General features: G+C 49.4%; 1 protein-coding gene across 1 annotated transcript in view; it reads left to right on the forward strand.

Annotated features, from left to right (window-relative positions):
• SLC7A14 (solute carrier family 7 member 14) overlaps window positions 1-23,868 on the forward strand; it is a 33,399-nt gene extending 9,531 nt beyond the window's left edge. Inside the window, exons 2-8 of the mRNA XM_074912195.1 lie at window positions 4,450-4,849; window positions 11,128-11,364; window positions 12,064-12,281; window positions 14,193-14,339; window positions 15,312-15,520; window positions 16,078-16,955; window positions 19,387-23,868. Of these exons, the coding sequence (XP_074768296.1) occupies window positions 4,546-4,849; window positions 11,128-11,364; window positions 12,064-12,281; window positions 14,193-14,339; window positions 15,312-15,520; window positions 16,078-16,955; window positions 19,387-19,709 (2,316 nt within the window). The 5' untranslated portion in view covers window positions 4,450-4,545 and the 3' untranslated portion in view covers window positions 19,710-23,868. The remainder of the gene's footprint in view (window positions 1-4,449; window positions 4,850-11,127; window positions 11,365-12,063; window positions 12,282-14,192; window positions 14,340-15,311; window positions 15,521-16,077; window positions 16,956-19,386) is intronic.
• The last annotated feature ends 1,909 nt before the right edge of the window (window positions 23,869-25,777 follow it).

The following is a 25,777-nucleotide window of genomic DNA, read 5'->3' on the forward strand; positions in this document are numbered from 1 at the left end:
GAAAAAGGGGAGGGGAAGCAGGGAAGTCAGACTAACATGTTTCTTCCTCTTCCTTTTGTCCTTCATCTGAGATGCAGCGGGTTTGCTGCCAGGAGATGCTTCTTGCATCATCTTGAGCCACCTCTTGCAGCCCCTTGAGCCGTTGGGGCTCCCTTTGCCCCGGGGCGATGCTGCAGCCCGGCTCATCACTCAGCCCCTATGCAGAGCGGGGAGCAGGTCTCAGGGCTGTTTCTCCTGCCCTGTGAACATCCATGTTACTGTTTTTGAGGTCCACAGCCGGCACTGCCTCAGTGTTTGATAGGAACCTGCTTCCATCCCACATTTCTGGGGCACATGTCCCCGAGCAAGGAGAAAGGGGCTTTCGCCATAAAAACCCCTGCAGCAAACTGGGCACTGCTATCCCGCATCCTGGGCCAGGACCACGCCAACCCAGATGCTGCTGGGGTATCAGCAAGTTTTTCTCTGTAATAATTACCCCTGTGAGCCATGCAAACCAGAGGAAATCCAACCTTCTCTTCTTAAAAAGCGCCCCTGCCTGACTTTCCATCAATACGCCAACAGGAGCTCTCTTTTTCATTTATCACCATTGATGTTCGGTTTCTTGTTGCGTACCCAGCATTTAGGAGAGGTCTTTGCTTAAGACCTCCATGGACTCCTGGACAGAGGGGAGTCATTAACAGAAAAATCAAATGAGCCATCCCAAAGCACAGCCGAGGTATGGGGAAGCTCGTGTGAGGAATCTGGAGCTGTGGGGAGCGATGAGGATGGGCGATGCTGGGGGTCACCATGCTGCATCCCACCGCTTTACATCAGGAATAACTCAGCACCAATCCAGACACTAAGGAAGATCCACGCCTGTAAATACCTAGGGCTCTCCTGACTTGATTGCTGTTTTAGTTAATTTACCCTAATGAAGAAGAGTGTTTCGGTACAAACAGCGGTTGCTAACAAGCGCGTGGTGGCAGCATCAAGCGCCAGCCGGCGAGGCGGCAGCCGGGAAAAACCAATGCAGACTGCCTGGTGATGGAGAGCTGTGCAGCTCTGAAACCCAGCTGCAGCTCCCCGAGTCAGGCTTGCCCCCTCATCTGCCCGGGTTTATAATGAGGAGAGCAGATTAAAAAAAAAAAACACAAGTAAAAAAAAAAAAAAAAAAATCTCTTCTCGCTGTGTGCTTCTAGCTAGCCAGGGTTAGTGGAGCAGAGCAGAAGCGAGCTGTCTCTACCCCATATAAATGGTTGCCATCCATAAATATTTTTTTTATGGTTTCAAATGGAGTGAAAGGTTTTCCAAGCTGCAGAGCAGCAATATGCTGATCTCACTTGAACATCTGGAATAGTTTCGAATGATCGCTTTAATTGAACACAGTAGTAATTATAAAGTTATTTAATATCAGATGTTTTGAAGGATTTTTTTTCCCCTCTCCTTGGTGACTTAGGAGGGGCCATATGAATTGCAGGGCTATGTTAGGTGGCTATGCAGAAGGATCCAATCCCAGCCCAGCCCCGGGCAGCTGGAACAGCTCAGCAGCCTAAATCTGGGTACATGACAGATCCACCAGTCAGTTCCTGCTTTAAATTTAAACCGTTTAAAATATTTAAGTTTTTTTATTATTTTAGCAGGTTTAAATTATTCCTGGACAAGGCTGTCATGTCTTCCCTTGAGGTTTTTTTTCTGTGCTGGTGAGAAGGTAATTTCTGTACCCTGACGTGCCTTGAGAGTGAACTGGGCTGTCTGAATCACTCATGCTCAACTCTCTTCAGTTTGGGGGACACACTCATTTTTCCAGTGTGGATGTGGATCCCTCCAGCAAGACTTGAACATATGTCACCCTTCCAAAACCCTTCATCAGCCACCCACAGACACCTCAGACAAGATGATGAAAAATTGCTGATCTCAAACCACATCAGTCGCAACCCCCTTAAAACACAAGGCAGGTCGTCCCATGCCAAAGCACCTCCATGCCACACCATCCTACCTCTCCTGGTGGCCCAGTGGCTCCTCTATGAGAAGCACAGCCTGCACAAAAGCATCTAGAAATGGTATAAAGACATCAAGAGACACAAATCAATTCTTCCCAGTGGTCATCCCTTCCAATAGTTAATCACCCAAGCTAAGGCTGGACCCATTTTTTGTCCAGCCTTAGCTTCCAGCCATTGATTCTCAGTATGCTTTTCCTTATAAGAGTGAAGAGCTGACTCTTCAGTATCTATTATTTTCACCTTGTGGTGAGTTTTTGGCATGAGTAAACCAAGGACAGGTTCACTTGGGAAAAAATATTTTCTTACAGTACAAATTACTTGAGAAAATTGCACAGAAATAAGAATGTTCAAGTTGTAACAGTTCAAAAACCAGACATATAATTCTGCCCAGCTTCTTGGCTAGTTTAAGTCAATTTGGCACAAACCTAAGCACAGCAACCTACGTCTTTCAAACTCAACTAGGAGCATCCATAAAGTCCAAGGAAAATAATTAAATAAAGGATGGGAAGTGGTTGGGTAAAGTACAGCGAGGCCTCTTTTTGCCAGCCCGTGCTTCAGAGATGCTGTGCTTTGGATAAAAGGAGGATGAATTTTGGGTGGTGATCACTCTGCCTACAGGAATTATTTACCCTGTGGCTGAAACACAGCCCTGGCAAAGCCGAGCCACCCTGGAGGTGTCAGCACATGGGCATGCTGCCCCGAGGACTGCTCTACTTCATCCCAGCTGGCACAGACCCACTGAGCTGTGGCTCAGCTGCCTGCTTCCAACACAAACCTTCATTTAAACCAGAAAGTAAAACCTAAGCTGAGATCCAGCCCATGCTGCAAACCAGCTGACTCCTTGAGCACTCAGCTTTTATTCTCAACCCAAAGATGCACGTCTGCTCAAGAGCAGTAACAGTTTTTTCGTACTATTATTCTTAGTTAGAACATCCAGCCTTTCAGCTTGTGGTTGCTTGAGGTAAAAAAAATCAGCACAATTTGAACGGTGATCAACCAAAACATGAAACGAATGCTGTATTTTATTTCATAAACTCCAGCAATACAAGGCTGCCTGGTAGATACAATGTAATTTGTTTTGGATGTAAAGATGGAAAAAGTAATTGTTTTGTCTTCAAGGCAATTAAAAAACCCCAAACTATTTCTGTAGTCACAGGAAAGAAGCTGCCAGGCTAAAGTTCATATTTAATAAACTATTTTTCCAGTTCCCTTATATTAGCATGCAGAGATTGAGCAAAATAATGACAACTGACAAAGTCGATAAGTGATTGTGTGTCACTAGGAAGTCACTGCTGCTGGTATTAGGAGCTTGCCTGAGAGCTACAGTTTGCTAAAAAACAAGCAGAAAGGGAGGGGGGGAATGGCAGTTGCTGAATAGTTCTTGAAAATATGACCTAAGAAGAAAAAGCACAGAAAAAGAGCAGGATGAGACAATTTAATGCTTTTTAAGACAATTTCATGATTTGGAATCATAAGACAATTTTAAGGCAGTCTTAAAGCTTCTGCTGAGCTCTCCTCTCAGCTTAACTATGCAGAAGCTGGACCCCAAAGCTTGTTGCAGTCACTCCAGAAAAACAACATCTCTTAATTTAAAAAGGTATTTCTAAAAGAGTATTTAAATAACTACAAAGAAGTGATGTCTTGAGCGAAGAAACCATACTAAGGACTTTTTTTAACCACATGATTCATTGGCACCTGAAAAAGCAGCACCCTTTAATACTTTCCCCTTTAGGATTCACCAGGATGATGGTAGCACACAAAAAGAAAAAACAACCATACAGCCAGACAGCTCTAAGAGTCAACTTCTATAGCACCAAAAAAACCCACCTGCCCCTGTAAAGGCCAATTTGCGGTGATCAAGCCCCATAGCCAGCCGTCTCAACACGCTGGATATAACAGCAAAGCTACCGTCCCAGATTCTCTTTTTTTGCAGAGTAGGTGGAGCACAGCGATGTCCCACAGAAGGTCCCCACGTGGCCTGGCATGGCGATGGTGGGCTGACACATGGTGCCAGCAGGAGCATCCCCGCTGCTGGAACACGCTGCAGGGCTGCCAAGCTTGGAGTTGGGCTTGGTCCCTGCCAGGACTCAACATGCCATGGTGGCCACCAACACCTCATGGTGATACAGAGCCATCATTGCTTCTGGTAGAAATTAAGCCACGTAGCAGGCATTTGGAGGGTATCAGGTTCCTGCTGCTTATGGGGCTGTATTAATAACTGAGGCTAAAACTGTGCAGACAGACATAAAGGGGAGCAGAGCATCTCTGCTGTACAAAACAACTGGGATGGAGAAAGAAGATTTCTCCAGAGCAGCACTGGCAATAGCAAAGGTCCCCTCAGCCCCCAGGGCTCTCCCAGCACTGGAGCTCAGCCTGAAACCAGCTGGGGGAGCCCTTTTGGTTCCTCCATGTGGAGCACATCCCTCTTTCTTTGCTATTCCAGTTAAAAGCTGTGTTCCTCTCTTTGCAGCTGGGCCACCAGCACAGGACAGAGATGCAGCTGAAGCCCTGAGCGGGTTCTACCAAAACCATCCGTGACCCACCTCCGCCGAGCCCAGCACCAGCCATGAGTGGCTTCTTCTCACGCTTGGACCCGCGGCGGGTGCCGTGGGGGGCGGCGGGCCATGCCCTGCGCACCCGCGTCCTGCGCACCAAACCCGTGGAGTCAATGCTGGAGGGCACGGGCACCGCTGCTGCCCAGGGCGCCAGGCTGGCCAAGGTCCTCACCACCCTCGACCTCATCTCCCTCGGCGTTGGGAGCTGCGTGGGAACTGGCATGTACGTCGTGTCTGGCCTGGTAGCCAAGGAGATGGCAGGGCCCGGGGTCATCGTTTCCTTCATCATCGCCGCCGTTGCCTCCATCTTATCAGGTGAGTCGGGGGGGTGCGTTTTTGGGTAACGTGCCATCTCGTGCATCCTCTGGTTCCATCCATGGGCGGATGCCTGGCAGGACCCATGCTCAGCAACACATTCTACGAGGAGGTAGCGACTTCCCTGTAGACTAAAAAACCCTTTCACACTGAGCTTACCCAGCCCACGGGGCGCACTGTCTCTCACTGTCCAAAATATCAAACAAAACCTTGTACTGGGAACCAGCAAGCCCAAGCACGATCACCCCCATGAGCTCCTGATGGCTTCCCCAAGGATGGAGCCTGTGGTCAATATAACTTGAAACAATGGGGAGTTTTGCAGTGTGTGTCCCAGGCAGAGAGCAAGGCTGAGCCACAGCGTTGGAGCAAGAGCACAACGTGGCTTGTGGGAAACCCTTTTTCAACAGGAAAGGTGTCAGTGGCTCGGGTAGCATCAGGGCCAGCTTCTTCTGTAGTGGACATTGCTAACAGTTAAAAAATTCCTCACTACTTTTAGAGTTGATTTTATTGGCTCTTATCACTCTCTGAATATCCAAACAAAAAACACAACAAACAACGTGCAGAGAGAGGAATTATGTATTTTAGTGAAAAGCTGGTGAATTCCGTCTCCTCTGTAGGAACCCAGCTGAGCATATGGCTCGAGCTGCGGTTTCCACATGAAGCCAGTACTGCTGGCATTTGTCCTTTCCAGATCAGTGCTAACACGATGATGTGATGTTCCTGCTCAGAGGACTTTGCATGCTGTGTCAGTCTGGTATCCAGCTTTTATCCATGGGTTGGATAAGGAAACTTGAGTAAATGGCAAAGGGCTTTGATAGAAGACAGGAACAGCAAACACAGCAAAATGACCTGGCTCAGCTTTTCAAGTCTGGATTTTTGTAGGGGGAGGTAGAAACACATCTTGCTCTTTCCCTGGAGGTTGCAGTGCTGCTCCATGGAGATCCCACCAAAGTCCATGCGAGTCTGAACCCCCTGCAGCCCAGAGGGACAACCCTGGCACAGCACAGGAACAAGTGTCACGCTCTGCCCAAAGCCATGCCGAGGAAAGATCCCAGCAAGGCTGGCTGGGGACCACCACACCGGAGTCCTGCCTCCCCCCTCCCCAGTTAGACCCCACCGACAAGCCAGCCTGGACACATTTACCACTGGTTCAGTCCAGAACAAGAGCTGAGAGCATGCAATGAGATCTGATGCTCATCTGAGATCCCAACACAACAAATGAACCAAACTGCCCATATTTTTAATTGAGGTAGTAGATAGCATCAGAGTCTTTATCCTTTCCCACTGCCCACTTGCTCTCCTCCACAAGGGTTTTTCTGGCCATGATGCAATCCAAGTGCAAACAAAGCCTGGGTGGGTCTCATCTAACAAAAACACACTGTCCTCCAAAAGGGGCTCTTTCACCCCAGACACGAGCCCTGCCCTGCAGCAGGGAGCTCCTCCTGCCTTCATCCACGGGAGCCTGTGCCGCTTCCCGCTCAGCTTTCATCTCCCCTTGCTTTTGTAGCCCTGGGAAAGTGTTTTGCAAAGGATGCAGTGTTTTGATAGTCTCCTTGGCCACTTCCTCACTTCGTGGTTGACACTGCTGTTGTTTGTAACAGCAACACGTTTTTGGCAAGTAAAGCTGAGCGAGGGTTTGGGAGCCAGACGGGCTATCGGGCTCATCAGGGACATGATTTCAGCTCTCATGTCGCAGTCACTCCCAGTGAACCGGGCAGTGAGCTCAGGCAAACATGCACAGACAGATTTTAAGGAGCTTCTCACAGTTTTAAGGCGAGATGGGACCACTAGATCACCTATTTCCCCATGATGTATTGAAGATCACAAAGTCAAATCCCACTGCCTGCACAATGAAGCCAGGAGGTTTTTGGCTAAAAAAGCCCCTTCCAGAAAGCCATTCAGCTCCTCTGGGAGACAGCCATGGGGAAGTCCTGCTGGGCAGGTCCTCCTGGTGGGTAACTCCTCCACAGTTTAATGTGGTTTCAATTAGGGATTTTTTCTAATTTCATCTACCTGACAAATTCCAGTTATGCCTTCCCCAAGGTTTAAGCAACATGCACCCCATCAGGGTACTTACAGACAAAGCATAATCAATTAACCTGATAAATTAAATCAATGTCTTTCGTTCTCTCACTGGGAGGACTTTTATTCAGATCTCAAACAGAAGCATTTGCCCAACTTCCCTCCACAAAGCCTTCAGTGCAGGGGACACGGCAGGCTCCCTCCATCAGCTGTAGCCACTGCGATTCCCCGACTCTCACCAAAACCTCTTCTTGGCAGGAATCAGCAGTTTGCCTCTTGCCCAACCTCAGTACCCTCTCCACAGCCTTTTCCACCATCCATTGCTTATCCCTTTGGTGATCTCCTTTCCTAAAATAATACAACCTTGCTGATCACATTGGGCAAAGCCCTCACTGTGAGCTCAGGCCAGGGCCAAGTCCTCTCCCATGATGGTTACCAGCATAGGATAGTTTTCTCTGCCACACAACCCCACAGGCTTTGGTGTCACGCTCTGCAAAGAAAGAAGAGACTCTCTCCTACAGGAACTGCTCTGCAACCCTTGATGGGGATTTCAAGCACCAAGCCATGCATTTCTGGAGCACATTGCCATGCTCTTACCTGGTACCCACATGGGAGAAGGCTCAGCAACATCCAGGGTACACAGCGGAGCATGGGAGAGCTGAGCATGTGCCTCAGGTGCTGCCTGGCTGCAGGACAAAGGCAGGGATGAGGGACTCCACCTGCAGCTGATCATGAGCTGATGGGGTGGTGCTGGAGAGATGGGAGTCCTTTTCCTAAGGAAGCTTTCTTTACGGAGCTCCCTTTTATGTATCTGCACACGTTGATCGTGAAACACAACAGACAGGCTCAGTGGCTTGCTGAAAATAGGATTTTGCTGTATCTCAGCCTCGATAAATTGGGTGCTCTTGGTTAACAAAGGAAGGTCCCTCTGGATTTCTTGAGTGCATGAATTAACTGGTGTTACCTCCAGCGCTGCTGACGGGCCCCTTCCTCAAGGCTTGTTTCACCTCAAACATCACTCCCATCGTGCCAGTGCCCTGTGGGATGTCTCACGGTCCCTGTGTGGCCTCATGCCAGGCATCAGCGAGAGGGTCAGCAGCCACACCACGACCACAGCCACCATGACCCTGGCACACCAGAAGCAGCCAAGAGGGTGCACAGAGTTGCGGTGCTTGCACCAGTTCCTTGTGCCACTGGCTGTGCAGCCCAGTGGCAGTTGCAGCACCGGGGTTTGAAGTCAGTGGGGACTTCGTGGTCCCTCTCTTGCCCCACTGAGGTAGCACTCACCACAGAAGTCCCCAGCAGGCAGGTCAGGATGCCCAGTGTGACACCAAAACAGAGTTAACACAGAAACACCCCACCTATGTACTTCTGTATGCAAAGCTGCTGGCTGCCTCACCCCCCGCCCTCAAACAAGATAAACCGGAGAATGGAGAGGTCAATTAAATCTGAAAAATGGGGGGTTGTAGATGGGATCTTGGAAGGGACAACGTCATGGACCAAACCAGTCAGCTGTGTTTGTGTCCTTCTGAGTAATGTCAATAACTGTATAATTACACCAGTAATGACTGTCACACCAATTACACAGCGTAGCTGATATTCAAGCAAAAGAAATGGTCTTCTGTAAAAAGACAGCTCCTCCAAACAGCCACAGTGTTGGTTTGTTTTCTGAAGAATCTTGCAAACATTCTTGATTAGGTGCGGGGGAGAGATCTGTCTCTAAATTCAAAGAGTCGTGGCAGGGAGGATGCGCCCAGCCTCCCCCCGCAGCCCTGGAGCCAGGCTGGCTGCACAGGGGCACAGGAGAGCCATCTCTCCAGGTACTGGGGGACGAGGTGATGAATAGCTGGGTCTGCCGAGGAGTGACTGAGTAACACGGTTTCATTATGCAGTTGTATTACAATAATAATAATAATAATAATAATAATAATAATAATAATAATACACTACTGATGCAGCAGAGATTAGTGAGATAAAATCTGCATCCTAATAAACGATGATATTATCTGCACCCAGATAAAATCTGCACCCCAATAAATTATTATATTATCTTCCTTTTAAAGTAGAAAGTGCTGTGAACCCTGTTTCTGATGGAGGACCTGCAGCACCACAAAGCAAAGTGATATGATTATTAATGCCACCTGATACAGCCGCTGGCAGTCAAGAACGGACAGCAGATCTTGCACTGTGTGTCCCCTGGACTGGATACTGAGTGCTATGATAAAAAGTAGTTTATTTTCTTAGTATATGCTGATACCTAATGCAGATATCCACAACGTGTTGCTGTACTCAATGCACAGTGAAAGGTTACTCTTCTATTTTGGGATCCTAGTAGAGTAATTGAAAACTCATTTTATACATATTATTGTCTTTGCTTTGGCCATTATCACTCTGTATCAATAACAATCCTCTTTAATCCTTATCTTGTCATTGGCTAAAAGTAGAGCTGCCTCCAAGAAGGATTATATGATTTTTAAGGCCATCAAAGAGAGAAACTAGATACTTGTCCCCATCAGAGCACCTGTTTCATAAATCATTCAGGCCTGTAGTTATCTGTGACTCTTACCTTTGCCGAGCACATGTATTTTTCATCAGCTTTGAATAATGACTGTCTGTAGGACTGGATGATGGGGATGTCTTGCTGCTCCAGCCGTTGGGCCTGCTTTGCAGAAATCAGGTTTTGAAGAGTCCCATTGGAAAGCACTGCCAGCATCGTGCATGCAAGTTAAACAGTGAATGGAATGTAAAAACCCACCAATACCAAGAAAGGAGGCATCACCAACCCCAGCTTAGAGATTTAATTCTGTGTCTGTACTGTGTAAAAACCGCACTTACAGTAAGAGCAGCAACCTAATAACATTTTTATAAATTATTCATTCCTCTCTCTCTATACTGAACAGATTGCAAATTTGAAGCAATTATTATCTTCTAAATAGAGAACAGTAGTTGTTCAAGAACTCAATAATTACTACGTGTTTGCACAACGATAATAACGACCCTAACCCATCAACACATACACGCCGAACTGGGGTCTTTGGAGCAGGGGCTTAATCAGTGTTCAACATGCAGGAGGCAGTGCACCCTTCCAGCACTTGTTCTGACTAATATTTGGGGAATTTATGACTAAGTCCATCCATTCCTTTTAAATAAAAGCTAACGGTTGTTTTAAGACAGCAATGTGTCGGGGTCAGGTTTTTATTGAAAAGTATCCTGACATAGTAAGTACACAGGGAGTTTGGAAAGTATTGAAGTCCACTGAAATCTCCTCCTAAACGGTTCCAGTTAAATACTTCTTCTTGCTTTTCTTTTCTTCTTCAAAGACAGCTTTGCAACTGTTCTTCAGAATAAGACATGTAACATTTTTAAAGTGTTAAAATAACTTACGTTCTCTATGTAAGATGGCTTCAAACTCCTCTAGCATGGGTATGAACGAGAGCAGGGATGATCAGGACAGTGCTCGTGCCTGGATCTGCGTAGCAATAACCCAAGATAGGCATTTGGAGATTGCACAGTTGGGGCAGGGAGAGGTGTAGCCTTCTGTGAGCCCTCCTGTGGCATCTTGCTCTAGGATGAGGCTGAGCAACGCTGGTCCAGGATGCCGTGAAACAGCTCTAACCATCCTTGACCTCCTTGTGCCCCACAGTGCTTTGGAGAAACCCCAACACTGTCTTCTGGCAGGTCTCACTGGGTTTCTGCAGCCAAAAGTGCTGGGAGCTTGTCAGAATATTGATACCACAGATAAAACATTTGATAAAATCCCAGGAAAAATGGCAAAAATCATATTATGGTGTTACTGTTGGATGGGGAAGAAAAAGATTTCTATCACCATCAAAGCTACTGCAGGGAAACAAGGTTCCAAGGACTGCACCACCAGTGCTGCCCAGTTCTGCTCCTTGTGCATTAATTCCCCTGCCCCAGATTTGTTTTTGTGTCTGTGGGGGCTGCAGTTGGCCATGCTGGAGGGTCCCATGTGAGAGAAGGCTCTTCTACAATGGGCTGTTAAGGTTTGGCTAGTTTGAACTGTGAGTGTTGAAAAAAAAATAATCCACCATAGCTTGATTTTAATGGGAAAATGGGCTGCCAAGCGATTGGGGAGGGAGGGTCACCATGGCCCCCTGTGATGTCTCTGGGTTCCTGATGCTGACTACAGCCCTGAGCACCTCCTGGCACCTCCAAACAGGTGGGACAAAGGCAGTTTTACTTTTTTCCTTTTCCAACCACGTTTTCCTTATGTTGCTTCGTATTTTTCTAAACAGGCGTTTGCTATGCTGAGTTTGGCGTGCGGGTCCCCAAGACCACAGGCTCTGCCTACACCTACAGCTACGTGACAGTGGGGGAGTTCGTAGCGTTCTTCATCGGCTGGAACCTCATCCTGGAGTACCTGATCGGCACGGCCGCGGGCGCCAGCGCCCTCAGCAGCATGTTCGATTCGCTGGCCAACCACACCATCAGCCGCTGGATGATCAACAGCGTCGGGACGTTGAACGGACTAGGTGTGTCATGCCGTGCATAGCTACCTGCATTAATTAGGGCCTGAAAAGTAACTGGAAGCTCGTCAGAAGTCAGACATGGATATTAGGCTTCATTCATTATTTACCATCCGTCTGCTTCTGGTACTTTGCAGTCTGGTTCACAGACGGGATTCAGGGGGATGGGATACACAATACTTTGAGCCCCGTTGGGATGAGCTGGCATTTAACAGAGTAAGTACAGTCCTGTTAAGGCACACGCAGAGCCTTGTTAAAGAGTACAAGCTTGTGTCTGCAGTGCTGCTGCGTAGAGACCCAGGGCTGTGATGGTCCTGTATGACCAGCAGTTCCAGCAACAGTCCATGGGTCCTGCCAGTAGGTAAAACAGCTAGCTGTCCTGTACCTGTGCCATAAAAACTTCATGTTTGATTGATTTTTAATTGATGCTTGGTAGATACCTATTATGCAAACTGGGACCTGGTCATTGTTTGCTGTCCTCCCCAAACTCCTAAGAGTGTCTTGAGGCATCAAGATTTATCATCCTAATAAAACCATTTTTGCTAGTGGAGGCAAGGGCATCTGGAGACCACCTTTGCAATGACACCAAGGAGTTCTGCAAAGCTTCAGGGTCTGAAAAGTGTTTTAAAAAGCCCCCACAGAGTTTCTGGAGATGCTTTCCACAGCTGTGGATGGAGAGTTACACACCCCTTTTCTCTTACCTAGGGAAAGGAGAGGAGTCATACCCTGACCTTCTTGCTCTGGTTATTGCTGTCATCGTCACCATCATCGTGGCCATGGGGGTGAAGAACTCAGTGGGGCTGAACAACGTGCTCAACGTCATTAACCTGGCAGTCTGGATCTTCATCATGATTGCTGGTCTCTTCTATGTCAAAGGTGACAACTGGTCTGAAGGGCAATTCCTGCCGTTTGGATGGCCGGGGGTAAGTCCTGGGTGCATGGAGAGACACGCAGCACCTGAGTGGTGACACCCACCTGCCACACGCTCAGCTTTGCTCGTGGTGTACGTACCCTACCTCCATCGCGCTCTCCAAATCTCAATCCTGCCAAACCCACCTGCACTTTGGCCAGGGACCTCCAAGTTCCACCACTGCCAGCTTGGATCCAGACCTCCTTGTTCCACCAAACCCAAAGGGTGTGGGCGATGCTTTGCCCATATCTCCAGCCACCTCTTAGAATAAACCCAGAACTTTTCCAAAATGTCCTCCCGGAGAGCCAAACTCCACGTGAAAATATACACCAGGAAATGCTGCTAATTGCCAGGCAATGGAGCAAACGGCAGTGGCTGTCCGAGGCAGGGCACTCAGGAGGAGCTGGTTCAGCCTCTGCGGAGGGGGAAATACTTGTGTTGGCTGGTTTTCAACATCAATGTTCTCAAGCATTTGTTTTGAGCACTTCATAATGCCACCTGCCAGTACTTATTTTATGGATGTTCCCTCAAAGCTTACTGAGAATTTGGACATATTTGGCTTTTTTAGCTTGCTTGCACTGGTTTTTATCCAAGGATGAACAGAGACTGAAAATATCTCAGCTGGCCTAAACCCAAGATAATTTCTCAGATTTACATTGCTCGACTCCATCAGGGTTTTGTGCAGAAAAATAAGCAAGAAAGTAAAGTAAACCAAGAATCTTGATTATTGAAAGGGTCCCAAGCTGCCATACAGTGCCTGCACCTCCCTTCAGTAAATCAATACCTCTCTGTCAGAGAACAACAGTGAGAAGAGCACTGAGGCCCATTTGAGAGGAGAGGTCATGTTTACCTTTGGATTGTGCTTGGCTTTTTATGCTGTACAATAGGAATTAAACAGAGAAAATAGAAAATAACTGTTCTGCTCCAATTCAACTCACCAAATATCTCCCAGCAAAACCCCATAGTTTTAAAAGATTCATATCCAAAACACACCAAAACCGATAGGGTCTTCCCGTCATTTTCAGCTGGTTGGTTGTCTCCCAAATTGTTTGCAAAAGTAAATCCAGCACAGCACAAGCATGACAGGAGTATAGCAGATCCTTAGAAAAGGTAATTACAGGTAGTCCCCTTAAAGAGGTGAGTTTTGCTGTGTGCTCAGCTGAGATGACAGAGATGTGACGGACGTGATACCCGGCTATCTAGCTAGATGTATGCGAGAGCTTCACAACTGCAAATTAGCTCACTCGGAGCCACGCTGTCTTTAGCCTGCTTCAGCGTTTCTTTCCCATAAATGTCCTTGCTAATATTGTATATTTTAAAAAATAACACTAAAAAATATAACTAAACCGTACAAATAACTCCTCATCCAAGTGCTCCAACGTGTGCTCCTAACCTGTCTGCAGCTTCCAAGCAAAACAGAGGTTGTTTGGAAAGCGGCACACATCTGAATGTTGATGCTCTCTTCTGCTTCCTCTGCTAGCGGATCTTGCTGCCACATGAGACAGCTTGCTAAGATGGAACGTGTAAACATGCTCCAGATCCCTACTAATATAAATGGATTTGGGGTGGAGGGTTGTGAAAGCAAACCTGAATTTGGTTAATGGTGTCCTCTGTCACTGCCAGGATCTGCCAGCGGATTCGGCACAGGTTTGTGGTGCACCGTGAGTGAGATGCAGATGCCTCCACTGACTCGAGCAGCACACTGAAATCTTTTCCCTAGACCAGATCACTGGATTATGGGTGCTCCCGGGGTCAGTCCACAGATGGGAATGATCAGCTCTGTGTGTGCACACCCTGACCTGCCCCCACTCATTCTTTAGCTCAGACAAGGCAGAACTGGGCTCCTCCAGTTTTGCTCCGTTCCCTCTCCCTGGTTGGGTGCCAGCCTCCCTCCTGGCACTCAGGTACTCCATCCTCCTCGCAGGTGCTCAAAGGGGCTGCGACGTGTTTCTATGCCTTCATCGGATTTGACATCATTGCTACCACGGGAGAAGAAGCAAAGAGTCCCAACACCTCCATCCCCTATGCCATCACAGCCTCGCTCGTCACGTGCTTGACAGCATATGTGTCCGTAAGTACTGGCTATACATATGTAAATGTACATAAATATATATGTATGTGCATATGGACATATAGCATGTCCCTTCTGGGCATCTACACGGCTCCCCTCCCTGTGAGCAGCGGTGTCAGTCTGACCCTCGGACAAGGGCCCTTCCTTTGGCGGGGACTGAGACGTCAGCTGTATTTCTGTGTGACTGTGGTGTCCCCAGGCTTGTCCCCTGGTTTGTCCCCAGGCTCCTGTCACCCTGCCGAGATCCCTCTGCCAGTTGCAGGGAGATGGTGGCAGCTGGTTTTTTCCTCATGCCTCATCCCCATCCGTGGCTATTTTTGCATCCAGAAGTGCAGCAAAGTGGAAGGAGCAATAGCATTGCAGCAACGTTTCTTCATGTTTTTGGGAAAAGCAGCACTGACTCTGCTGGAGATATGGGAGAGGGTCCAAGTGAGGGTGAGGATGGGTGGGGATGGCTATGCAAGAGGTATCCAGCTGCTCTGCATCCCGGTAAATTCATGTCTGTACTCAGAGATTTTTGCTGTAAAAGGATAAAACTGAATCACAAAGGAGAAAAAAATATTCTGATTGTTTCAAAAAGACTCACCCACTGCCTCTCCTGCAGCATGGAGAGGCAATTTCTCTTTGGCTCAAATAGGATCAGAGTGTTGCCCCAGGCAATGCCATCTTGGGTTTTGGGTCTTTTCCGTGGGGAGTGCGTGACTCAGGCAGTGCTGTCCCCGCACAGGAACTGCCCGGTGTGTTATTAACCCCACCGAGTCCCACCAGCCTCCTGCACCACTGCAGCAAGGTTCAAGGTGTCACCTTCTTGCTTTTGGAGGCCTTACCTCTAGCATTTTATATCCCCTCCACAGGGCACATAGGGATATAATCCCAATCAGACTTGAAATTTTTTCCACCCTTTAGAAGCAGCTACCACACCCTGCGAGTTCCCAGCTGACACCCATGTCCTGTTCCTCTTGCCTTCCCCAGGTGAGCATCATTCTCACGCTGATGGTGCCCTACGATGCCATCGACACCGAGTCCCCACTGATGGAAATGTTTGTGGCTCATGGCTTCTATGCAGCCAAGTTCATCGTTGCCATCGGGTCTGTAGCCGGCCTGACCGTCAGCTTGCTGGGCTCCCTCTTCCCAATGCCAAGAGTCATTTATGCCATGGCTGGTGACGGGCTGCTCTTCAGGTCAGTCATGCCTGTGCTGACACTTTTTTTTTTTTCTCCCTTGGGACCCAGAGGGGAAGTGTGCTGGGAGGGATGGGGACTGTCCCGCACCCTGAGAGCCTGGTGCCATCACTGCAGGGCCCAGCAGGCATGCACAGACTCAGTGCTGGCAGAATGGGGCACACACCAAAGCAAAAGCCTGGGGGAAAGAAATTGGGAGAGATCTAGGCAAAAGTTTCTCATTTGATGCTGGTACTTAGAGATTCAGCTTATGGGAGGATGAGCGTTTAATTCAAGAGTTACTTGCAAAAGAGAGAAGTTTATATGCACAAAATCTTGGCACTTATTTGCACGTGTCCCAGTGCCCATTTCAGAGCTGGTTAGACCTAGATCTAACTCCAGATCCAGTCTCAGCAGTATTTCCAGTCCCCGGGTGTCTGGAGTCTAAGCACCAAGAAACTACAAGAGCTGAAGGGATCACATCTCTGAGCCTGGCCTCTCCAGCCAAGTAAGAGTTATTGCAAAGGGAACTCCTGTCATCTGCAATTTTAACCTTCTGCAACTGTTTCACACTCCAGATTTTTGTCCCACATCAGTTCTTACACGGAAACTCCCGTAGTGGCTTGTATCGTGTCCGGATTCCTTGCAGCGCTGCTCTCCTTGCTGGTCAGCCTGCGGGACCTGATAGAAATGATGTCCATCGGCACGCTGCTCGCCTACACCCTGGTCTCTGTCTGCGTCCTGCTCCTCCGATACCAGCCTGAGAGCGACATCGATGGCTTTGTCAAATTCCTCTCCGAAGAGCACACCAAGAAGAAGGAAGGCATCCTGGCTGACTGCGAGAAGGAAGCTTGCTCCCCAGGGAGCGAGGGAGAAGAGTTCACTGGCCCACCGACCAACACATGCGGGGCAAAAAATCTGCCATCGCTGGGGGATAATGAGATGCTAATTGGGAAATCTGATAAATCCACCTACAATGTGAATCACCCCAATTACGGCACGGTTGACATGACCTCAGGGATAGAGGCAGATGAGTCAGAGAACATTTACCTCATTAAGCTGAAGAAGTTGATTGGCCCTCGATACTACACAATGAGGATCCACCTCGGACTGCCAGGGAAAATGGACCGCCCCACGGTAGCCACTGGCCACACAGTCACCACCTGCGTGATCCTCCTCTTCGTCCTGATGTTCATCTTCTGCTCCTTCATCATTTTCGGGGCAGACTACATCTACGAGCAGAGCTGGTGGGCTGTCCTCCTCGTTGTGCTGATGATCCTGCTCATTGTCGTGCTGGTGTTTGTGATCTTGCAGCAGCCAGAAAACCCCAAGAAGCTGCCCTACATGGCACCTTGTCTCCCCTTTGTCCCTGCCTTTGCTATGCTGGTGAACATCTATCTCATGCTGAAGCTCTCCACAGTCACGTGGATCCGATTTGCCGTCTGGTGTTTTGTGGGTGAGTCCCAGATTCATTTATTTTCATTTTTTAACTGACAGTCTTTTGAAAGGATGTTAATAATAACTTCCCTAATTAGAGTGCTTAGGCTCGTCCTCCTTCAGCTGGGACATACCCAGTCCTTTACATTTGCCCCTTGTCAACCTGAAGTTCTTAGAAACCTTGGTTAATCAAGCCCCCGAACCACAGCTAAATGGAAAATTACACCTCCAGAAAATGTCAGTTTGAAGGAAGTAAACTGCTCCATGCAAAGGTGACTGTTTTGATGAGTCCTTTGATGTAAAGTAGGTGGGTTCTGGAAATTGCCTGGCAGGCAGGTTTCCTACAGAAATCTGCCTGCTTTCTTGCTATTTCACTCACTTGAGCTCTTCAGCAGCCCACACCAAAATTTCAGCACTGCATTTCCAAAGCCCAGAGCTGCCCAACCCCAAAAGCTCTGGGAGAGACAGACTCAAGGGACCTGTGGACTATAACTCCTTTTCTTGGTCTAAGTCCTTAACTTCATGGCATGGGGATCTCAAGACTCACAGGCTCTGTTGCAGACCATTTTTTACCAAACTTAGGCTCCCTGTCACATAGCCAGGACTCTGGCATGTCCATAGTTTCCCTTGTTTTACCTTGAAACCCACTTACTCCACAAACTCAAGAGAAAAAGAGTTGCTCTCATAGCTCCTCCTAAAGGCTCCTAAGTCTGGACTACAGAAAACTGAAACAGCAAGTCAGTATCAAAGCCAAGGATACTCTACAGAGGAATAATAACCCTATGGGTAAACATATATCTTGCAGGAGCCCCAGACAACAGACTGTGAGCTTGGTACCAGCACCCAAAAAGATCATCCCTGGTTGAGTATTCCACCAGCAGCCCTCCCCTTTGGGAGCAGGGTTCAGGGTTCATGACTGAGAGGGGGAAAGTGGTGAGGAAAGAGAATGAAGATTGATGCAAAGGTCATTATCAGCTGCCACCTCCTGTAAAGGCAGGAAGCACCCTTGGAGTGGTGGAGGGACAGGCACAGGCCACCACACTGGGCTCACCAGCCTTTGTGCTTTTCTTAAATGCCTCCTGGCATTTGTAGATGTATGAGCTCAGTTGGTAGAGCCAGGAGATGACATGAACACACCTTGGATCTCCCTCAGGTGTTAGAGTAGTCTCATGGTTTGAACCCTCTGGGGAGAGGCTGCTACCATGTTTTTGGTCCATTTTGCCATCCCCTCTTTTGCTTCGGGGGGAGGACTGCAGTTATCCTGAGTCAGTCCTGCATGACTGAGGTGCCACAGCAAAGCTCCATCTCTAAGAATCCCCTAACCCCAAGCTGAGCTGTTGTGCAGTAGCTGCCACATGCACTCTTTGGGCTGGAGAAGACATGCTCAGGGCTCTTTTGGCCCTCAAACACAGTAGGTGAATGTGCAAGTCCAGGGCAAACCCTTCTACCTGGAAGCAAAGATGACTCCAAAGCATCAATTTAATCTGCTGTGATTAAATACTTTCCCCTGTGGGTACCTCTAATACCTCTTCAGCTGTCAGCAATGGCAACAAGTCAATTAAGCCACTCCATTAAGGTGTGATGGACTCCACCAGCCCATCCGTGGCTGCTTGCCTGTTGTGGGAGGCACATCCCATTTGTTTTGCTGGCAGAGATGTGCAAGCCTGCCACACAGACTCTGGATTTAACCTCACAAGCAGTCCCCTGGGGCCAGTCCCCAACATATGGAGAAGTCTGAGTTTCTCTACACACACGTCCGGGGTGGGTTAATCCCAGGATCCCCTGGAAATTACATCCCCAGATACATTTGCTTCTGGGGAAAACATTGGTGCAGGAAGGTGAGATCAGGTAGAGCTAGGGGAGAAGATGAAGTGAAACTCCTGAGGGGAGGATGACAGGATTTCATATCTGTTTTAATACCAAATACACTCATCCTGTCAACCCTAGGGCACACATGGCTGTGAGCACCAGCAGGAAAGACTGAGAGCATGAGAAAACTCCAGGGAGAAGAGAGTAGCCAGGAGGGTAACAGGGCGAAGATGTGAGTTGTTGGCACTTGAGAGGCTCCACACGTCTGCTGGGAACTGCTGTCCCACCAGAGCTGCAGATGGCACAGTCACGTGGCCAGCAGCCATCCCAGCTGATGTTTAAAACATACAGCCCTTGGGTCACATCTGGCAGCCCGACAAACTCAACAGCTTCAAAGAGCAGACATTGACTACAACATACACTAGCTTCAAAAATACAGGCGTATTTACTTATGCTTAACCCTTATCAGCTGGAGCCAGCCCAGCACTGAGTGAGAGGAGGCTGGCGGTGAGCTGGAATGCATCCCCTACCCACCCTGACGTGGGTTTTGGGGGACAGGTGCCATTTTGGATGTTTTAACCTGGGGCACGGGGCCAGTGCAAGTGGCTGGGGTCCAACCCTCTCCCTTTTGCCCGCCGCAGGTCTGCTCATCTACTTTGGCTATGGGATGTGGAACAGCACGCTGGAGATCAGTGCCCGGGAGGAGGCCCTCCACCAGAGCACCTACCAGCGCTACGACGTGGACGTTGACCCCTTCTCCGTGGACGACAGCTTCTCCTATGCCACTGAGGGTGAGGGCTACCCGGGCTGGGGTCCCTCCGAGGACAAGGGCTTCTCATACCAGCAAATGGCAGAAGCAAAGGAAAGCCATCGGACGAGTAGCAGGTCGAAAAGCAAAGGCAGGCACAAACCGCCGTCGGAGGCTCTCATCGCCAACGACGAGTTGGACTACTCACCCGAGTAACAGGGTGGACAGTGGGGCGCCGCGCTGACCAGCCAATGAGGAAGGGTCCCCGTGGCTCCCCCATCCTGTCCCATCCTCCCCGGGTCCTCCACCACCACCCCGCTCACCTCTGGTCCTCGGGACACGCTCTGCGATTGCCGTTGACCCTGAACCAAACGCACTCGTGGCCCGTCCCAGCTCCACCGGTCAGGTGTCGCTCTGGTGAAGGCTGGCTGATCACCCGGAATCGGCTGATCTCCTGGCACCAGCTGCACTGGTGGAGGCGGTGGAGTGGGAGATGTGCCAAACTGGGAGGGCGTTGAGATGTGGAAGGAGCCACATGAGGGCAGACAAGACTACTTGTCTCTGGGGAACATCCACCTGATGGCCGCAGCAGTGGGATGCCACTCTTACATTTTTGGCACTTCCTTACACGTGTGTTTTTTTCTTTGAACCACCTAGAAGTAATTGCTGAGCCAGAGGGACAGGCAATGGAGATGGACAAACTCCTTTCAAGAGATTAGCTCAGAGGTGGATCCAGGGATGTTGGCCACATCACACAGAGTTTCCCTGGCCCTTTCTGGCACGAAGGCACCCAGTGCACACAGCTGTACTACCCCTGTGTCCATGCCCACACCCCACATCCAAGCATCCCAAATTCAAAATTATTCTGTGTCTCAATCAAACCTTGAAGTCCCAGCATGGCCAAACATTCTAAATCTGCAGTGGGGAGCCTGGTCGCATTTCTGGTCACAGCGAGGGCTGCGACCCACTCTTGGCTCAACCCACCTTGTACGAATGGTCAGCAAGGCCCACACACCATTTCTCTGAGCATCCCTGGTCAGAGGCTGGGAGCTCTTTCCACCACGTTTTGTCTCTTACAAAAATGACTGCGCCATAATTCCTCCCTGTGGTGGGCACATTTCAGTGCTCACTCTGGCCTCAGTGCTTCAGGAATGCATCCATGCCCCGGCAAAATGGCAATGTCCGTGGGTCAGCCGTATCTTGGCAGGGCTGGGCAAGCGGAGAGGACTGAGCTGCTGAAATATCCCTGCTGCCATCTCCACCTTGTACCATTTTCCCTGTTTCTGACCCTGGCTTGGTGATGCTGTATGAAAAAACACTGAAAAGCTGCTCATTCTGTAGCTGAACGTGTTTCACTTTGAAACCAAACAGAGCTGGTGGCTCGCATGGCAGAGGTGGTCAGCAGGTGGATGTTTCTCATAGTTAAATCCTCCAGTACAGCCCGAGCATGGCCATGACCCCCAGCAGTGCCATCAGGTTCCCTGCCGCCAGTGTCAGCAGTGATGGGTTTGGTCGCAGCCTCCGTCTCCCCCAGCACAGACAGCAGCTACACTGCTGAGTCTAGTTTAAATCTAGTTTAAAACACTGCAATGGAGGAACACCTTTTTTGAAAAAATGATAACCAAGGAGGCACCCCATCAGACAGTGACACTCATCCTCCTCCCGGCTACCGAAGGCTGCGGCTGGATCCAACCCCAGGGCTCCCCTGGAGCTGTCCAGACCAACACCCAGTACCAGGGGCTGCTGCTGGCATCCCAGGGTATAATTTAACATTGACGGTGGCATGAGGCAGGATTTCCAATATGTGATGCTGGGAACCATTAACACTTTGGTTCACAGGATGAGGCTCAGTGCCCTGAAACGCAGTGCAGAGCCTGCCTGGCACCCTCTGTGGGTGAGTGGGCTGCTGGGTGTAGAGGGTGCCTGGACCCATCCCCATCACTCCTGGGGCTCACGGGCTCGATGGAGAGGCTCTTCCATGGCTGCAAAAATTTCTCTGCAGCTCCTGTCCCAAACAGTCACAAACTACAGTCCTTTTCCCAGTGGAGAAGAGCATCCAGTTCTGCATATCTGAACCCAGAGTGCCCCAGGCAAGCAAAGGGAAGTTTGGCCTCTGCGAGAGCTTCAGGATGGGAGCGAGGATTTGGCAGAAGGATCCATAAGCTTTGCTCTGGCATCTCCTCACGCTGCCCACCCCTACCATGCTTCTACAAACAAAAAACCCAAGTGTGTCCCAAGGAAAAGCTGTTTGCAATGTGCACACCGTTCACAGGCCAGCTCGGGAAACCTTTCCAGCAGTGCCGAGCGCCTCTCGCAAAGGTCACCTCTCACTCACGCTTGGCTGTTCTCATCCTTGATGCCTTAGAAGTACCCAGGAGAGATGGCACCTCGCAGGTCTGGCTTTACATTTTCAGGGAGAAAGATTGATGCTATTTTCCTACCAGCTCTTGTACTGTACCATATCCAAGGTAGTCATCTTCGTCCTGCTTCCGCATGGTATTTAGGCATCTGCCGAATCACAAACTCATGCCCAAGTACCCTGTTGAATCAAAGCCTGTTATTCCTTTTGCAGCCTTAATCTCTTGCTACAGAGCAGTTACCAGTACCAGTGTCTGTTGTCATGTCCGCTCTAGTTATGCTGTATAATTTGACGAGGGCTTGATCCCTTACTCTTTGGTGTCTTTAGGAACCTCTCCATTGGATCCATGCATTGAGTGAAGCCCTTCGGCTGCTCTTGTTCATGTTCACCCCTCCTCCTTCCCCTTCCCAGGGAAGCGCTGGGGCAGGATGGTCACACCATGTCCCCAGGACTGCCGGGAAATTGCATTTGATGCCACAGCACCGTCTGATGTGGATGGGCTGCTGTCAGCCCTCGCCGTGTCGGGGTGTAGGAGCTCTACCCTCCTCCCTAGCCCACCACATCCCACCTAACAGAGGGCTGCAAAGAGAAGGCAGCCGAGCCACAGGCTGGGTCTTGGGTTTGCCAGTGGCCAAGCAGATGGTGCCCAGGGAGGCCGGTTTGCAGCAGGGTCCCCCCACCCTGCTCTGGGAAGCAGTGCCTGGGGGACACACGGGTCCTGCCGCCGTTTGGGAACTCACATGCTTTCCCTTGTAGCAGACATTGGGGTCTTCAGCGGGTACAAGCAAAAGCTGCAAAGGCCCAAATGTTCGGGTGTGTCCATCGCCTCTGGGCACCGCTGGCCCCAGAAGCAGTCCCGGATGCTGGGAGGAGGTGTAAGTGCTTGTTTTCCTGAAACCCCCAAAATTCAGCCTTTCCCCCTGGGTGCTCTCAGGGAGGTTCTCACACCCCTGACCCATCAGGAGGACATAGGCAGAGCGGTACCACCCTGGTCCCACCACTGCCCTCCACAGGGCACGCACCCCAGGGGGCCCAACGCATGATATGGATGGAGCATAAATACCTCAAATCTTCCAAAACGACTCTATAAGATCTCAGTCACTCCACAAATCCACTCTTCATGGTTGCGACCACTCAGTTACGAGGCCCTGCACACCGGCATCCTCCACATGGCAGAGAAATCACGCCCCAAAAGACATGGGATGTTGTAAATCCAGCTTGTAAATGATCTTCACTTCGTTTTGTTCGGTCTTTCTGATGTATATCTTGCTTTTTTGGCAGATGGTACTTTCTGGTGTAACAATTCTCTGCAGTTCTGGTATGAAATTGATGTATTTGTTAAAAAAAGTTTGTTCTATTGATTTTTTATTTTTTTTTGTGGTTTCCAAAAGCCCATTGGTGCATTGTACAATGGGATCTTGTAGCGTGTCATAAGAAAGAAAAAAAATATGCAGATGTGTTATGGGGTGATTTTTATTTTCAAATGATTGTGTTGTTGACAACTATATATATAATATATATATATTACCAAGATACTAAGAAAAAAAAATCTAAATTTACCAAAATCTGTATATTTTAATAAATGCATAAAGCTTTATTGTGTGCCTTTACATTTAAAAATCAAACAGGAACTAAGGGATTTGTAAAGAAAGTCAGAGACAAATGTGTCTTAGTATCAGTTTCCATAGTAATGTAAATCTTTTAAATGAAAGACTAAACCGAAAAAATAAAAAAAAGAAATCCCATATAAATTTTGTTAAGCCAATCAGTACCTGAAGGTCTGATACTTTTTCAATGCTAAATTGAAGCTAGAGATGAACAAATCTTGCCTTAAGTGCTTAAAATTTCCTTTGTAGAAGATCTCTTTCAATGGGCTGACTTTGGTATTTACTTGAACTGTTGTGAAAAAAAAAAAGGTTATCAGTTTACAAAATAAAAAAAACAAACAAACAAACAAAAAAAAAAAAACCTAAAGCCAATGACCGCAGGTTGACTATTGCAGTGTGAAGCCCCAGGAAGCACCAACATCCTCCTGCCTGCTCATGGGGCTGCTGGCACCCGACTTTCCCCTGGGTAATGGGTGTCACGGCACCATCAACCCCCTCGCACAGGCACTGGGGCCACAGGGAGGCAAGTATTGCTCTCAGAGCCACTGCTGCCTCTCCCCTTCGGGGTGCTGAGGGCCACCAGCATCCCCCCGTGGGGTCCCTCCTGGTTTTTTTGGGAACTGGGAGCCTGCCAGGCACGTTCCCTGTGACAGGGAGCTATAGCTGGTCCTGGTGGAGCTGGGGAGGGCTCTGCTGGGGCATTGGGGACCACCACCTCCACACCAGGGTGACCATCAGAGCTCGCACCCACCACTCCACAGCTGTTGTTAGGCAGGGCCTGGAGCAGTTTTTCCATTCAGAAGAATTATATTTGACTCTGTTTTGAGGCTTTGGGACAGCAAACGAGCACCAGAAGCCTTCAAGAGCCAACAGCACCGCGGCCAACCCAGCCCAGGAGAACCCCACAGGGGAGTGGGGGGATCAAAGTGTTTTGGGAGGGCAAAAGCTGGTATTTCAGCTTTGATCCTTTAAAAATTAGATAAGTTTAATGTCCTTTGTGCTCCCTCCAAACACTTCCCCTCTGCAGTGCCAGCACTAATATCCTGTCCCATTCCTGGCCCCATCTCCTTTCACTCCAAGTTGCAGATGTCTGTTTTTGCCGCGGCTGCTCCAGGGTTGTTTTGCTTTGTTTGTTTTTTAATTCTCTTCCCTGAAATAAAGCTTCTTCCTTCCTCTGAGTAGTTTGCCCAAGGCCTTTTAAGGGTTGGATTTGGGATTGGCCGCTGGTAACCGGTGACCACGGGCAGAGTGGGCCGAGCAAGCAGAACCCCAGCACCAGCCCCTGCCAAGGGTGCCCAGCCCCACGTGCCTGATGGCGCCAAGATGCAGGTCAAGAGTGTGGGCACCAAAAAAACCCATAATTGCTGCCTGGAAGGGCTCGTTCTCCATCGGGTCATGCACTGCTGCCTGGGACCCCCCAGCAGCACCAACACCTTGCCAAAAAACCCCCTCAGGCATCTCAGACAGGTTTTCCTGTGCTTTTCCCTCCCAGTTTGCTCCAGGGCCATTTGCAGGGCAGTGTTCCAGCAGCTTTCTGCTCTGAGGTCTCCCATGCCGCCATCGGTCCCGGGGTTAACCAGCAGAACTGCTGCTCAGCTAAAGCCACGGGCAGCACAATCCACAATCCCCGGGCAGCCTGCACAAGCTGGCACGTCTGTGCGCCACCCCTTCGCCCGTGGCACCCACACATCAATGGCAGCACTTATAGCGTCTCTCCAGCGCGTACAACAACTGCCTGTGCCCTGCCTGTGATGTAATGGGCACAAGTGTCCTGCCGCCGGCCCCGCGCCGCTGCCCGCCTCGGGTGCATTGTCTGGGACAGCACCGACACACAGTTCACACAACAGAGACGCGTTCAAGACCGCGCGGTATTAAAGGCAGATGCTAGGGCTGCTGCCCATCTCTTGTCCGTGCAAAGGGTGGTTGTACAGCCGTCCTCCTTTTGACTCCTTTTAAATCTCTGGCCTCAGCTTCCCACACGGAGGAGGCGAGGGGTGTGACCTGCAGCATCCTTGCCCATGGCTGTGTCACCCAGTTTGGATTCTCCAGCTGAAGTAGACCAAGATGTAAGGACAGTCCCCAATCTGCCGAGGCTTGACTAGCAGCAGCCTTGTTTTCAAATTCTTCTCCATCATCCCAAAAAATCTGGTTGGTTCTCTTCTCTGCTTGCTCAGTCCCCTCTCCTCCTACACAAACACAAACACCTGGGCTCTTTCCCTCAGCCGTGCCTGAAGAGCAGCTATTCCTCTTTCCTTGTTCCTGAAGCCTGACTTACACAAATTATTTGAACTGAGCTAACATCTCCGGGAACAGATGGG

The sequence above is a fragment of the Athene noctua genome, chromosome 8 (assembly GCF_965140245.1).
Source record: "Athene noctua chromosome 8, bAthNoc1.hap1.1, whole genome shotgun sequence".
Lineage (NCBI taxonomy): Eukaryota > Metazoa > Chordata > Aves > Strigiformes > Strigidae > Athene > Athene noctua.